The following is a 14,445-nucleotide window of genomic DNA, read 5'->3' on the forward strand; positions in this document are numbered from 1 at the left end:
TACTCCCTTGTCTGTAATATACTCCCTTTACTCCCTTGTCTGTAATATACTCCCTTTACTCCCTTGTCTGTAATATACTCCCTTTACTCCCTTGTCTGTAATATACTCCCTTTACTCCCTTGTCTGTAATATACTCCCTTTACTCCCTTGTCTGTAATATACTCCCTTTACTCCCTTGTCTGTAATATACTCCCTTGTCTGTAATATACTCCCTTTACTCCCTTGTCTGTAATATACTCCCTTTACTCCCTTGTCTGTAATATACTCCCTTTACTCCCCTTGTCTGTAATATACTCCCTTGTCTGTAATATACTCCCTTGTCTCCCTTGTCTGTAATATACTCCCTTGTCTGTAATATACTCCCTTTACTCCCTTGTCTGTAATATACTCCCTTTACTCCCTTGTCTGTAATATACTCCCTTTACTCCCTTGTCTGTAATATACTCCCTTTCTCCCTTGTCTGTAATATACTCCCTTGTCTGTAATATACTCCCTTTACTCCCCTTGTCTGTAATATACTCCCTTGTCTGTAATATACTCCCTTTACTCCCTTGTCTGTAATATACTCCCTTTACTCCCCTTGTCTGTTCTTCCTTGTCTGTAATATACTCCCTTTACTCCCTTGTCTGTAATATACTCCCTTGTCTGTAATATACTCCCTTTACTCCCTTGTCTGTAATATACTCCTTTACTCCCCTTGTCTGTAATATACTCCCTTTACTCCCTTGTCTGTAATATACTCCCTTTACTCCCTTGTCTGTAATATATCTCCCTTGTCACAAAATATACTCCCTTTACTCCCCTTGTCTGTAATATACTCCCTTGTCTGTAATATACTCCCTTTACTCCCTTGTCTGTAATATACTCCCTTGTCTGTAAAACTCCCTTTACTCCCTTGTCTGTAATATACTTTCCCTTGTCTGTAATATACTCCCTTGTCTGTAATATACTCCCTTGTCTGTAATATACTCCCTTTACTCCCTTGTCTGTAATATACTCCTTTACTCCCTTGTCTGTAATATACTCCTTTACTCCCTTGTCTGTAATATACTCCCTTGTCTGTAATATACTCCTTTACTCCCTTGTCTGTAATATACTCCCTTTACTCCCTTGTCTGTAATACTCCCTTTACTCCCTTGTCTGTAATATACTCCCTTGTCTCCTTGTCTGTAAGGGGTCCCTTTACTCCCCTTGTCTGTAATATACTCCCTTGTCTGTAATATACTCCCTTTACTCCCTTGTCTGTAATATACTCCCTTGTCTGTAATATACTCCCTTTCCTTGTCTGTAATATACTCCCTTTACTCCCTTGTCTGTAATATACTCCCTTTACTCCTTGTCTGTAATATACTCCCTTTACTCCCTTGTCTGTAATATACTCCCCTTGTCTGTAATATACTCCCTTTACTCCCTTGTCTGTTATATACTCCCTTGTCTGTAATATACTCCCTTTACTCCCTTGTCTGTAATATACTCCCTTTACTCCCTTGTCTGTAATATACTCCCTTGTCTGTAATATACTCCCTTTACTCCCTTGTCTGTAATATACCCCCTTGTCTGTAATATACTCCCTTTACTCCCTTGTCTGTAATATACTCCCTTGTCTGTAATATACTCCCTTTACTCCCTTGTCTGTAATATACTCCCTTTACTCCCTTGTCTGTAATATACTCCCTTGTCTCCCTTGTCTGTAATATACTCCCTTTACTCCCTTGTCTGTAATATACTCCCTTGTCTGTAATATACTCCCTTGTCTGTAATATACTCCCTTTACTCCCTTGTCTGTAATATACTCCCTTGTCTGTAATATACTCCCTTTACTCCCTTGTCTGTAATATACTCCTTTACTCCCTTGTCTGTAATATACTCCCTTTACTCCCTTGTCTGTAATATACTCCCTTGTCTGTAATATACTCCCTTTACTCCCTTGTCTGTAATATACTCCCTTTACTCCCTTGTCTGTAATATACTCCCTTTACTCCCTTGTCTGTAATATACTCCCTTGTCTGTAATATACTCCCTTGTCTGTAATATACTCCCTTTACTCCCCTTGTCTGTAATATAACACACATTAATTATTAATTTTAGTTGCCTATCCTGACGTGACGTTTGTTCTATAGAAAGTATTTGACTGTTGTGAGCCACAGAAAGTATTTGACTATAGCCACAAAATTAAGGAAATTAGAAAGGGGTGGGGAATTTCGGCCAGAAAATACACTTGAAACAAATAGCCAAACGAAAACTGCAGATAATACTAGTGCCCCCCCCCCCGGGATCAAACCGACATAAAAAATCAAATGAAACGCAGCCTAACTGATCAGAAATCTCAACTAGCAAGCAAGTCGCAGCAATGAAGAATTGAGTGTGTGCGCGTTCACGTGAAGGGGGTGTGTTCTGGCAGGGGGCAGGTTTTCGGCACAACACCGGCGCCAAAACTAATCAGTTGGATGGCCTTTGATAGACATACGCGGGCACGGGACCTCCTATGTCTGCACGCGCTTGCTCATTCACAAATATGTTGAATGTGTGTTATAGTAAAGCACACAGGCAGCTCCTGAGTTTCACGTTTGGGGAAGTTTACAATCTATCCTACCATTTCTACCGACCTGCGTGACAGTTCTGATTATTTTTATATGCACATTTTCATGGAACAGTTTCATTTCAATACTACAATTGTAATTTCTCTAAATCATTGTCACGTGGTTAATCATAGAAATCTGAAGTAAAATGTTAAATATGTAAAAAGGCAAGAGTGCCAGCCTCCGCCACATGGACACACTGTGATCCATTGGTGGCTAAAGAAGAGCGCATTGAACTCAGAGATAGGCCTACTGCTACATTTGGCCTATATCTTCCATCATCAACTAAGTACATTACATAGGTCTAAAGCTGACAAATAAAAACAGTAGAAAATATCCTGATTAAAATGTTGGTTCTTTCAATCACATTCATCTCTGCTCCGCCTGTCTGCCTCCCTTTCTGTCTGTCTTGACTTCGGCTATTGGTAGAGAAGTTGTATCAACATTGTATCAAATCATCAACTGGGTCTGGCCAAAAGCTGTTGATAGGGAACTTACAACACTGTATCAACTAGCCTATTCCAGCCCCTTGAAGTTTCTGTGCCAGTGAACTCTGGACAGACAGCTGTTGATAGGGAACTTACAACACTGTATCAACTAGCCTATTCCAGCCCCTTGAAGTTTCTGTGCCAGTGAACTCTGGACAGACAGCTGGTTTTAATGACGTTTCCACTAGCTATATGGGATCATCAGATCATGATATTTCTCTTTTTCACACCAACGCTTGGTGATTATCGAGGCTGGGAGTGTTGGAAAGATCTTTCACAATGGATGTTTAAAAACAAACAGACTTCGTTGACAATGTGAGGCGAAGAAAACATGACTGAGGAGCTCAGCTTATTATTTAACAACTTCAAACTATATACTAGTGATTTTGCTGTTGGTCAGTCGTCGTTGGCTGAGAAAAAGTTAAATGTGGACAGTTATTCTAACGTATTCAAAGTGCGCGATAAGGACGCACGTCATTGCATCCTCCACCTACATGTTCTGTTAAAATGAATTACCATCATCTAAAATGTGATTTCTGTCATTCTGAGCACTGTGGGCAGACACCCTAATCATATTGGACCAGTACATTTCTCAAATGTCCGTTAATTAAATGAAAATGCTATAGGTCAAATGTCTGGCACCACCTTTTCATAACGGAAACCCTGACACACACACACACACAGAGAGCTTAGGTAACATTTTCTAAAAATGTGTCACTGTTTGATAGCGAGAAATAAATTTTCATATTTAAATCAAACAGCAAAGTAAAAGCCACACTAGATGCAGTGTTCAGGGATTAAGTTGGTAAACAGCACACATCCCAAATGTCACCCTATTCCCTACATAGTGCACTACTTTTTGACCAGAGCACTATGGGCCCTTGCCAAACCTAGTGCACTAGCTACTGTATATAGGGATTAGATTGGTTGGTACAGGGAATGCCAACTGTCAGTGCCCAGGGTCTGGGGCATGGCAAACCTGCTGCTGGATTCTAATCTGATTATCTGAAAAACACCTTCAAATGGGATTGGCTCTCTGACTTCCTGCCTTTTTAACCCTCATGGAGAAAGTGACAACAAAGACTACTGATGTGTTTCACTAGCACAAATCGTATAGGCTATATCTGGGAATAGGATGGAAGGTCAAATATAAATATTTCCTCCCAATTTCTCCTTGTTCCGTGGAATGTTTATTTCATCTAATTTTTAAAAAGTATAGTCAGTCTGTGCTTTGGTCAATGGATAATGCATGAAAGGGTAGGTTAACATCTCACAAAATGCATGAACTATAACTCTATTACATAATCGGTGCAAATGTACAAACACATTCAACTTGACAATGACAACAGCATTTTAGTGTGTGCAAACTTGGTGTAATAATCTTTACATGTCGGCTAATCATTGCATCTAGGAATGTTCCATCAATCCAATGTCTAGTGACCGCTTATACTGGGATCAGTGCATCAGAGAGGCTGAGGTTGGAGAGAATGCCTGGCCTGGATGCCCTGACTGCCAAGGCATCATCAAGTGTTTCAATTACTCCTGATCCTTAGCCTTCTCTTCTCTCTCCCCTCCTTCCGACCGTCTCTGTGTCCGTGGCTGGGCTACGCTGTTGCCTGGTTACTGCTCTGTGAAGTATGCCATGCTGTACAGTAATTACCCAGGTATCACCTGCTCAACAATGAGCCCTGTCCCAGCCAATCACAGACAGGACAGAGGAAAAACAGCTAGCCAGGAGAGCGAGAGAGACAGAGCCGAAGGGCCCTCGTAATATTTTGCATTGACTAGACTGAGTCCATGGCCTTTAAAACACAAACTTATGCAAGATAGGCTAACTTCCATGCATGTGATATATCAATGCGCCATTATATGGTGGTGAAGAAATCAAATTCCACAATATACATTTTTATCATTTGATGCTACAGATGTTTTTTTTAAATGGGGGTGGGGGGGGGGGGGGGGGGCGTCAGTATTTTCCCCACTCTCCTCCTATATGATCCAGTGGTCTGGTCCCACAACAAGTCACTGCATTATAGTACTGTCTGCACCTCAAAGGTGAAATGAGGTATTGTACAGCAGCAACATATCACTCTGTGTCGTAGAGCTGGATTGACTCAGAAAGACCTGTTCTCTGTATCTTAGAGCTGGACTGACATCCCTGACAGAAGGCACTAGAGGCCCTAATAGCCATATCCTGCTCTGCTTCCTGTAACTGGCTTGGTTATTATGGCAGCATTCTAAATGGTACCCTATTTCCCTATAGTGCACTACATTTTACCATGGCCCATAGGGGAGTATATGGAATAGGGTGCCATTTGGGATGTAGGCTATATGTGCGCAACATTGACTGCCTCTGTAGCACTACTCATAGAATAGAATCTAGATATTCATAGAATAGAATCTAGATATTTATAGCCTCTGCCACAGTGTATCATGTGGATCAGTGATTCATGAATATTTCTCAAATCGTTTCTGGCAGATATTTTGCGGTGATTATGTATTGACAACGTTCAATGAATACATAAACAAACAATGCATCCAGAAAGGATCAGTGTGTGTGTACCCTGTCCCTGCATGCTGAATAGCAGGGCTGGTTCTGCTGCTCCAGTCTGTAATGGACTGAATCATCTGGCAGGGAGACGCCAACCCACAGATCTACAGGAAATGTGCTGCTTGGCAGCAGTGTGAAACGTGCCTGGATGTACAATAAGCTAGTGAGGTAGGTTCATCTCTCTCAGCTACTACCCTCATTTCTCCTTCTCTCACAACCTTGTGCTCTTTCCTATTTCTCTCTCTTGTTTTCTTTATCCCTCCCTCACGATCCCTCTCTCTTTTTCTTGTGCAGACAACTAGACAGTAATCCAGTGTGATAACCCCCGTGCTGTAGATGTGTGACATCACATGTTCTACAGAGTGAGGTGGATTGCAGACAGAGAAAGAGAAAGAAAATAAGCCCTGATCCACCCTGCTCTCTGCAGCAGCTCACCTCCGTGCCAACTTCAGCCTGAGCCACTGAGGTTAGAGGTCACGGCATTATATTACCACACAGCATCAAGGCCTGAGCAGCCGAGCACAGAGCCCAGGCACAGAGTATACAGGCCACACACGCTCTTCATTCTCACAGGGTGGTCAGGGCAACTCCCTGGGCGCTGGAGACATACAGTATGTGCAGGAGCAAGTGTGTTGTATTTACTGCTGCCTATCTGGATGTCCATGATTCTGTCTGTATTGCTGCTGGTCTGTATTAGCTGGTGCAAAGACAGGAAATCAATAAATGCACAAATCTGAAATGTTTGAACCGCAGCAAAGGGATTGTCATACACAGTTAGTATTAAGAGAACTGGTTTACTTGCTCTGCAGCAGTTCTGTAGACAAATACAAAAACTATTTTCAACAAAACATGCACCCATGACCTCGTTTCAAATCCATAAAAATACAATGTTGTTTAGCATATAGATAAAACACACTAGAATGGCCTCTAAAGACTAATAAAATAAGTGTATTCTATTCTAATGAACTACCTCTCCTCTGCTTCAGGCCCCCCCTCTGCTCTTTTTTGTCTTAGTTATTTGAAGCATTTTCTCTCGAGGGCTGGAGGTGCATGCGGAGGATGTTGCACAACGAGCTCCCCCAATTGTGATCCTAACAAACGTGGACTGACTGGAGTTATTCTGGGTCTGGAAGCTCTAACAGTGCATCTTCCACACATATCTCCCCCACTAACACAGGTCCTATCTATTGGCCTACCCTCTGTACTCTTACCTGCTTACAGCTGCACTCAAAGACACAGTGGAGGAGACGAGACAAGACCTACAGTACAGCCAGGACATAAACACCCTGTCATCATCATCTTTACACACGCTACCAAAGCAGCAAGGATGGAGCTCTCATTCTATGACTCTCTGGCACCATCTGCTGGCCAGCCTGCTTCAACTCTATTCTGCTGGCCAGCCTGCTTCAACTCTATTCTGCTGGCCAGCCTGCTTCAACTCTATTCTGCTGGCCAGCCTGCTTCAACTCTATTCTGCTGGCCAGCCTGCTTCAACTCTATTCTGCTGGCCAGCCTGCTTCAACTATATTCTGCTGGCCAGCCTGCTTCAACTCTATTCAAATCTATTTAGGCGCAAGAAGCACCAAAACAGACACAATCTTGCAAATAAGTTTAATTCGATTTTAAAATGAGTAGGAAATGATTGCATACATGTCTAGTCAGATTGTGTGTGAAGAGTGAGAGGTGTGAAAATGGTACAGTACCTCGAAGCCCACCACCCACATTATGAGCTGTGTCTCCGACTCTGGGAAATAGGACTTGACTTGGGGGGACATGCCAATCAAGGCACAGTTGGTCACCACGGCGATCACACTCATGGCCTCAAAGGCAAGCTGGAAGAAAAGAAAACACAGGAACTTCCCCCTCTGACTGGTCTCCCTTTCCTTCCTATCCACCACAGTTCAAAACAATCATCACAGTTCAAAACAATCATCACAGTTAGACATTAACCTTTTTATCCTTGAAAACGTATCTCCTTTAATTATCAAATAAAGTCAATCAAACCAACCAACCACACTAAATGTACTATAGACAACTAAACAGAGTAGAAAGAGCTATTAGGTCAGCCTTACCTGCCACACCCCTATATTGGCTGCAGGCTCAGAGAAGGGTCTTTTGAACACCTTGCACATCTTGAAGGCATCCGAGTAGACCTCTGTGACGTTGTTGAGCACCACCAGCACCGCGGCCAGAGGGTAGACACAGGAGAACAGACTGACATAGCCAAACAGCAGGAACAGCTCCAGGTAGTCATCAAATGTTCCCTTAATAGAACACAACAGAGTTTATACAGATTCATGAGGTTAGACTAGAGCATTACAATACCCACTTCAGCCACTGGACTCTTCATCTATGTCTGTCTAAACACTGCAGTAACATTTCACTTGATGGGGGTATTCTGTGCATAAGGCAAGCATCACAGCATAACCAATCAAGACAGTGGTTAAGAGCGTTGGGCCAGAAACCGAAAGGTTGCTGGTTCGAATCCCCAATCCGACAAGGTGAAAAATCTGTCGATGTGCCCTTGAGCAAGGAATGAACCCTAATTGCTCCTGTAAGTCGCTCTGGATGAGAGCGTCTGCTAAATGACTCAAATGTATTGTAAAGATACTGCAACGAACATGAAGGTATCATTCACATTCATCACAACCTTCCTAGTTACACATTCATTCCCCCATAACTTGAGTCCTGCAACTCACCAGGTAGGTGCTCATGTCTGCCTCCAGCTTGACCTGCTCAGAGAGGGGCAGCTCCTTGTCTTCCATGGTTTTTATCATCCTCTTATGAGCCTTCTTGTTCCTCCTCCTCTGGAGCCAGTAGGGCAGGAAGGCCTCCATGATCTGGTTCAGGATCTGAGACGTTATCAGCAGCGTGGCCAGACTCTGAAAGGAAATAAAAGAGGATATTGATAGTAGATAGTAGTAGCAGCAGTAGTATGAGTAGTAGCAGTAGTAACAGTAGTAGTAGTATGAGTGGCAGCAGTAGTATGAGTAGTAGCAGTAGTATGAGTAGCAGCGGTAGTATGAGTGGCAGCAGTAGTATGAGTAGCAGCAGTAGTATGAGTAGCAGCAGCAGTATGAGTAGCAGCAGCAGTATGAGTAGCAGCAGTAGTAGCAGCAGTAGTAGCAGTAGCAGCAGTAGTAGTAGCAGCAGTAGCATGAGTAGCAGCAGTAGTAGCAGTGAGTAGCAGTAGCAGCAGTAGTAGTAGCAGCAGCAGTATGAGTAGCAGCAGTAGTATGAGTAGCAGCAATAGTAACAGTAGTAGTAGCAGTAGTATGAGTAGCAGCAGTAGTAGCAGTAGTATGAGTAGCAGCAGTAGTAACAGTAGTAGTAGCAGTAGTAGTAGCAGTAGTATGAGTAGCAGCAGTATGAGTAGCAGCAGTATGAGTAGCAGCAGCAGTAGTAGTAGCAGTAGCAGCAGTAGTAGCAGTAGTATGAGTAGCAGCAGCAGTAGTAGTAGCAGTAGTATGAGTAGCAGCAGTATGAGTAGCAGCAGTATGAGTAGTAGTAGTAGTAGCAGCAGCTGTAGCAGCAGTAGTAGCAGTAGCAGCAGTAGTAGTAGCAGTAGTATGAGTAGCAGCAGTAGTATGAGTAGCAGCAGTAGTAGTAGCAGTAGTATGAGTAGCAGCAGTATGAGTAGCAGCAGTATCTGTAGTAGCAGCAGCATTAGTAGCAGCAGCAGTATTAGTAGCAGCAGCAGTACCAATAGTAGTAGCAGCAGGATAAGTAGTAGCAGCAGCAGTAGCATTAGTACCAATAGCAGTAGCAGGATAAGTAGTAGCAGCAGCAGTAGCATTAGTACCAATAGCAGTAGCAGCAGGATAAGTAGCAGCAACAGCAGAAATAGTAGTCTCTCTCTCTCTCTCACTCACTCACTCACTCCTTGCTGTCCCCAGTCCACCTGGCCGTGGTGCTGCTATGGAACCCTGACCTGTTCACCGGACGTGCTACCTGTCCCAGACCTGCTGTTTTCAACTCTCTAGAGACAGCAGGAGCAGTAGAGATACTCTGAGGGATCGGCTATGAAAAGCCAACTGACATTTACTCCTGGGGTGCTGACCTGTTGCACCCTCGAAAACCACTGTGATTATTATTAGTTGACCCTGCTGGTCATATATGAACATTTGAACATCTTGGCCATGTTCTGTTATAAACTCCACCCGGCACAGCCAGAAGAGGACTGGCCACCCCACATAGCCTGGTTCCTCTCTAGGTTTCTTCCTAGGTTCTGGCCTTTCTAGGGAGTTTTTCCTAGCCACTGAGCTTCTACACCTGCATTGCTTGCTGTTTGGGGTTTTAGGCTGGGTTTCTGTACAGCACTTTGTGACATCAGCTGATGTAAGAAGGGTTTTATAAATACATTTGATTAATTGATAGCAGAAGCAGCAGCAACAGAAGTAGCAGCACCAGCAACAGAAGTAGCAGCACCAGCAACAGAAGTAGCAGCAGGAGTAGCAGCAGTAAACAACTCTGGTTGCATCCCAAATGGTTGGCTCTCCCCAGTGGGAGCAGTCCTCTATAGGAATGAATGGAATTCTACAGTGTTGAAATTCAATAGGACAGAATTACATGTATTTAAGATGTTTTGTTGTTGTAGTAGTAGTGGAGACAGTAACAATAGAACTAATATATATATATATATATATATACACTCTTAAGATGTTTTTTTTTATATCTTTGTTTTGTTTTATGTTTTGCTAACATATAATATAAAATGATGCATTTGTGTCCGTAATAGAATATACATGTCAAAAACATTAACATTAACACATGCATTTCTATAGCTTCCAAAATCTTGTTTACAATGAAGGAGGGTTATCAAGATGGCTGCGCGGTGGCTTCAATACAGCACCCCTGTTAGTCATCCAGGGTATATACACATCATTGGTAGTGACCCACCTGTCTGAGAAGCACCATATCCTGCATCACAAAGGCAATGTAGAATAGGGAGGCAAAACAGTTGAAGAAGTTGAACTGGGGAGAGAAGATGACAAGTAAACTGTTAACAAAAGGATTTTCAAAATCAATGGTAACTTGAAATGATCATGGAAACAAACCAATTTCATGTATGACTCACCACCAGTACTTTAAGGACCAGGTGATTTTGAAATGTTGACTCAAGCCTGTGGTTTTCTAAAGCAAAAATAACATTGACTTCATAAACAGTGTGTCTTCTATCAAGTCAACAACTCTCCCTACAGTCAGCAAAAGAACAAGAGGAACACAGGAAACACCACTGTAGCATTAAGACAATGTATTTTTAGCCTGAATGATTTGTGTGTTCTGTTGTTTTCTGCATTGTTAAAACAACATTGTATGCATTATAAAATATGAGCTAAAATGCATTCATCCACCCACCCACCCATCCAATCCCACTCACCCCAGCCAGTGAGGAACTCTGCCGCATAGCGGTATATGAGGTTCATGATCTCTATAACCACAGCGTAGATAATACTGGGGATAAAAAGTAGCAGTCCTGTCCAGAAGGTAGGCTCCTCATCATGGATCATCAAGGCCCAGCCCTCCATGTCAAAGTAGATCATCATGACGTACAGAGACAGGTAGAGGCACAGCAGCACAAAGGGAACCGACACCAGGTAGATCCTCAGCTGACGCTTGGCGTTTGAGTAGAGTGGCTCCGCCCGCCCCGTGACGGGGTTGACGCCCAAGACGCCGTGGAAGCCCGGCCTCGGCTCCTCGAAGGCTTTCTTCCTGCTCAGGGTGCCCCATCCGTATGCTAGCGAAGCGCTGAGGCGCTTCCACAACTCCAGGATCACCGTGCACCACACCAGGTTGAAGCCGGCGAACACCGTGAACTTGTCGTAGTCCTCCCAGTCGAAGAGGTAGTATGGTATGCCTATGAGGGCCATGGGGATCAGGGCCAAGGTGAAATACTCCAGGAAACCAAAGTAGAGTGCCATACCCTCACCAAAGTAGTGCCTGATGTCATCTGGATGGACCATGGGGAATCATGGGGAGGATTTAGTCACAAACAAGCTATTAGAAGGTTCTTAGAATGTTCCATGTCTTGTCCATGGTGATAGCCTAATCATTTGATATACTCCAGTGAAGTTCATATTGAAAGAGATGAAGAACACTAAGATAATACTGTGTAGCCATAGGATTCAAAGGGCAAAATGATCAAGCCATGGCAACTGTAACTTACCAAGAGGCTGGAAGGACAACTTGATCTTTTTGAACCAGGAAAAGGAAAGCCTTTTGAGTTCCTCCTTCTCATGCAGAGGGAAAACTTGGACAAGGATCCCCTTTGATTGCATTCTGCGTACTGAGATGACATTAAAAACAGAAGAGTCAGTCCATTCACCCCCCCCCCCCAGTCTCCTGACGCTATCTGTCATGTGATTCTAGACATCTTTATTAGATAAACATAATGAAACTTGAACTAGTGGCCCATGTCAGTGTTTCCCCAACTCCAGTACCTCCAACAGAACATGTTGTTACAGCCTCAGACAAACTCACCTGGTTCAACTCATTGAGGGGTTGATGATTAGTTGACAAGTTGAATCAGGTGTGTTTGTCTGGGACTACAATAACAAATGTATACTGTTGGGGGTACTGGAGAACCGGGGTTGGGAAAAGCTGGCCTATGCAGGCCGATGCTCTTTTGGTGAGAGATAATTCCCGAGTTAAGTTGCTGAAGTGCTAAAAATGACTCTGAGAACATTGGCTACTTGAGAGCAATGAAAACAGTTGAGTTTGAACTGTTAACTTTCCTCATAATGAGAGAAAGCTTAGTTTTCTGAAACAATAACATACAGACAATGGTGGGGACCCACATATGTACTAGTATATTTGTATAAAAATAAAAAGCTTTAATTTCACGTCATTTCTTGACAAAATTATTTCCAAAACGTTGCATTATTTTTCTAAACAATTGGTTAAGCTGAATACCAGTCTATCTGCTCAGCAAGAGCATTGCCTCCTTATCTCGTATTTGAATAATCCACTGACATTTGCATATTTATTGTCCTTATTGCTGACTCTGATGGGGAGACAATGTGAGGATTATGTATGTTATGTTTCAAATATGGAATTGGCTGCAGACCTGGGTTCAAATAGTATTGGTTTTCATGTGTGCTGAACTTGACTGAGCCATACAGAAGATCTATACACCTGACTGACATCAGCATGATGGAAAAGGAACAGGGATTCATTGGGCCAGGTGATGTTTTTACACTTCTCAATTGTCCAGTATTGGTGATTGCATCCCAACTGGAGCTGCTTCTTGTCTTTAGCTGATCGGAGTGGAACCCAGTGTGGTTGTCTGCTGCAATAGCCTATCCGTGACAAGGACCGACGAGTTGTGCATTCCGAGATGACGTTCTGTGCCGTTATTTGCCTGTTTGTGGCCCGCCTGTTAGCTTGTACGATTCTTGCTATTCTCCTTCGACCTCTCATCAACGAGCCGTTTTTACCCACAGGACAGCCGCTGACTGGATGTTTTTTGTTTGTCGTACCATTCTCGGTAAACCCTTGACACTGTCATGCATGAAAATATACTGGAACCGGCACGCCGGGCACCGACGATCATACCACGCTCAGTCGCTTTGCCCATTCCAACGTTCAATCGATCAGTAACTGAATGCCTCGCTGCCTGTCTGCCTGCTTTATATAGCAAGCCACGGCCACATGACTCACTGTCTGTAGGAGTGCACTATTTTGGTGAACGGAGTGGTGTACCTAATAAACTGTCCACAGTGTTAATGGCTCTGAGCTTCCCTAGCACAATAGAACCAATGGAATAGTCACAAAAGTCCAAACCCTGCCCATCTGGCATTCCAATCCAGGCAGCAGGCTCAGAGTATTTGAAAGAAAATGTATACTATTTGAACCCAGGTTTGATGACTGTGCACCCAGTGTTTCAGTGTGGCTGAGGTCATAGGGTCAGTGGTGTACTTACTGACTGACTTCCCTGGATACAGTTTCATCTTCGGATATCCAGGCACGTGGGCCTCATCCTTGGCCCTCAGGTTGTCCAGTTCATGTTTTATGATGTATTGACACTCTGCCATGCTCAGAAAACCATCCCCATCACCTGTAGTATACAGACACAGACAATTAACAAAGTTACAGTCACTTTACAATACAATAACGTGCTCTTACACTAGTGTAGTAATGATGTTTATTTAAACACGCTGTATTTACATATCAATCTAATTATTGTGTTGTATTGTATAGTAATATAGTTGTAATAATATAATACAGAACATTTAAAATACTATTCATCATCTATAGTACATTCACAGTTTACTATGTATGCATCACTAATGGCACCTATGCGATAAGGAATAGGGCGCCATTTGTGACGTACTGTACCCTAGATTACCTTGGAACTCTTTGAAGTTGTGCTTGTTGGCATACGTGAAGCCTCTCATGGAGCCGTCGTTGAACTCCTTGAAGAGGCCCACGTCCTCAGCTCCGTATAGGAGCCTTTGCCAGGAGGCCCCCACCACATACACATTGGGGTTGTCCTTCTCCGTGCCCTGAGCCCCTGGAGTCAGCTGCTCCACCAGCAGCTCAGCCCCTAACACAGCAGAGGAATCAGGATAGGTATGAAGGCATCAATAGACTAGGTGTTCATCCCAAATTACACCCTAATCCCTTTATAGTGCACTACTTTTGACCAGGGCTCAGGTCAAAAGTAGTGCACTATGTAGGGAATAGGGTGCCATTTGGGGACGTAGCCTAGGACAACCATATTGTATCAACAGAGCCAGACTGACTGGTTAATAGATACAGTAACTAAAAGGGACTTTCACACTATTGTACCGAACCGTGCTCTTTTCAGTGAGTATTTCACGATATA

At 43.3% G+C, this 14,445-nt stretch overlaps 1 protein-coding gene across 3 annotated transcripts in view; it reads right to left on the reverse strand.

Annotated features, from left to right (window-relative positions):
- ano10a (anoctamin 10a) overlaps positions 1 to 14,445 on the reverse strand; it is a 46,784-nt gene that overhangs the window by 30,425 nt on the left and 1,914 nt on the right. For all 3 annotated transcript variants that reach the window (XM_042319139.1, XM_042319141.1, XM_042319140.1), the window contains exons 3-11: positions 13,966 to 14,163; positions 13,540 to 13,674; positions 11,785 to 11,904; positions 10,999 to 11,568; positions 10,696 to 10,751; positions 10,518 to 10,592; positions 8,318 to 8,500; positions 7,691 to 7,882; positions 7,322 to 7,450 (exon numbers count right to left, since the gene is read on the reverse strand). In XM_042319139.1, coding sequence (XP_042175073.1) covers positions 7,322 to 7,450; positions 7,691 to 7,882; positions 8,318 to 8,500; positions 10,518 to 10,592; positions 10,696 to 10,751; positions 10,999 to 11,568; positions 11,785 to 11,904; positions 13,540 to 13,674; positions 13,966 to 14,163 — 1,658 coding nt within the window. The remainder of the gene's footprint in view (positions 1 to 7,321; positions 7,451 to 7,690; positions 7,883 to 8,317; positions 8,501 to 10,517; positions 10,593 to 10,695; positions 10,752 to 10,998; positions 11,569 to 11,784; positions 11,905 to 13,539; positions 13,675 to 13,965; positions 14,164 to 14,445) is intronic.

Source organism: Oncorhynchus tshawytscha, unplaced genomic scaffold, assembly GCF_018296145.1.
Source record: "Oncorhynchus tshawytscha isolate Ot180627B unplaced genomic scaffold, Otsh_v2.0 Un_scaffold_7589_pilon_pilon, whole genome shotgun sequence".
In the NCBI taxonomy this organism is placed as follows: domain Eukaryota; kingdom Metazoa; phylum Chordata; class Actinopteri; order Salmoniformes; family Salmonidae; genus Oncorhynchus; species Oncorhynchus tshawytscha.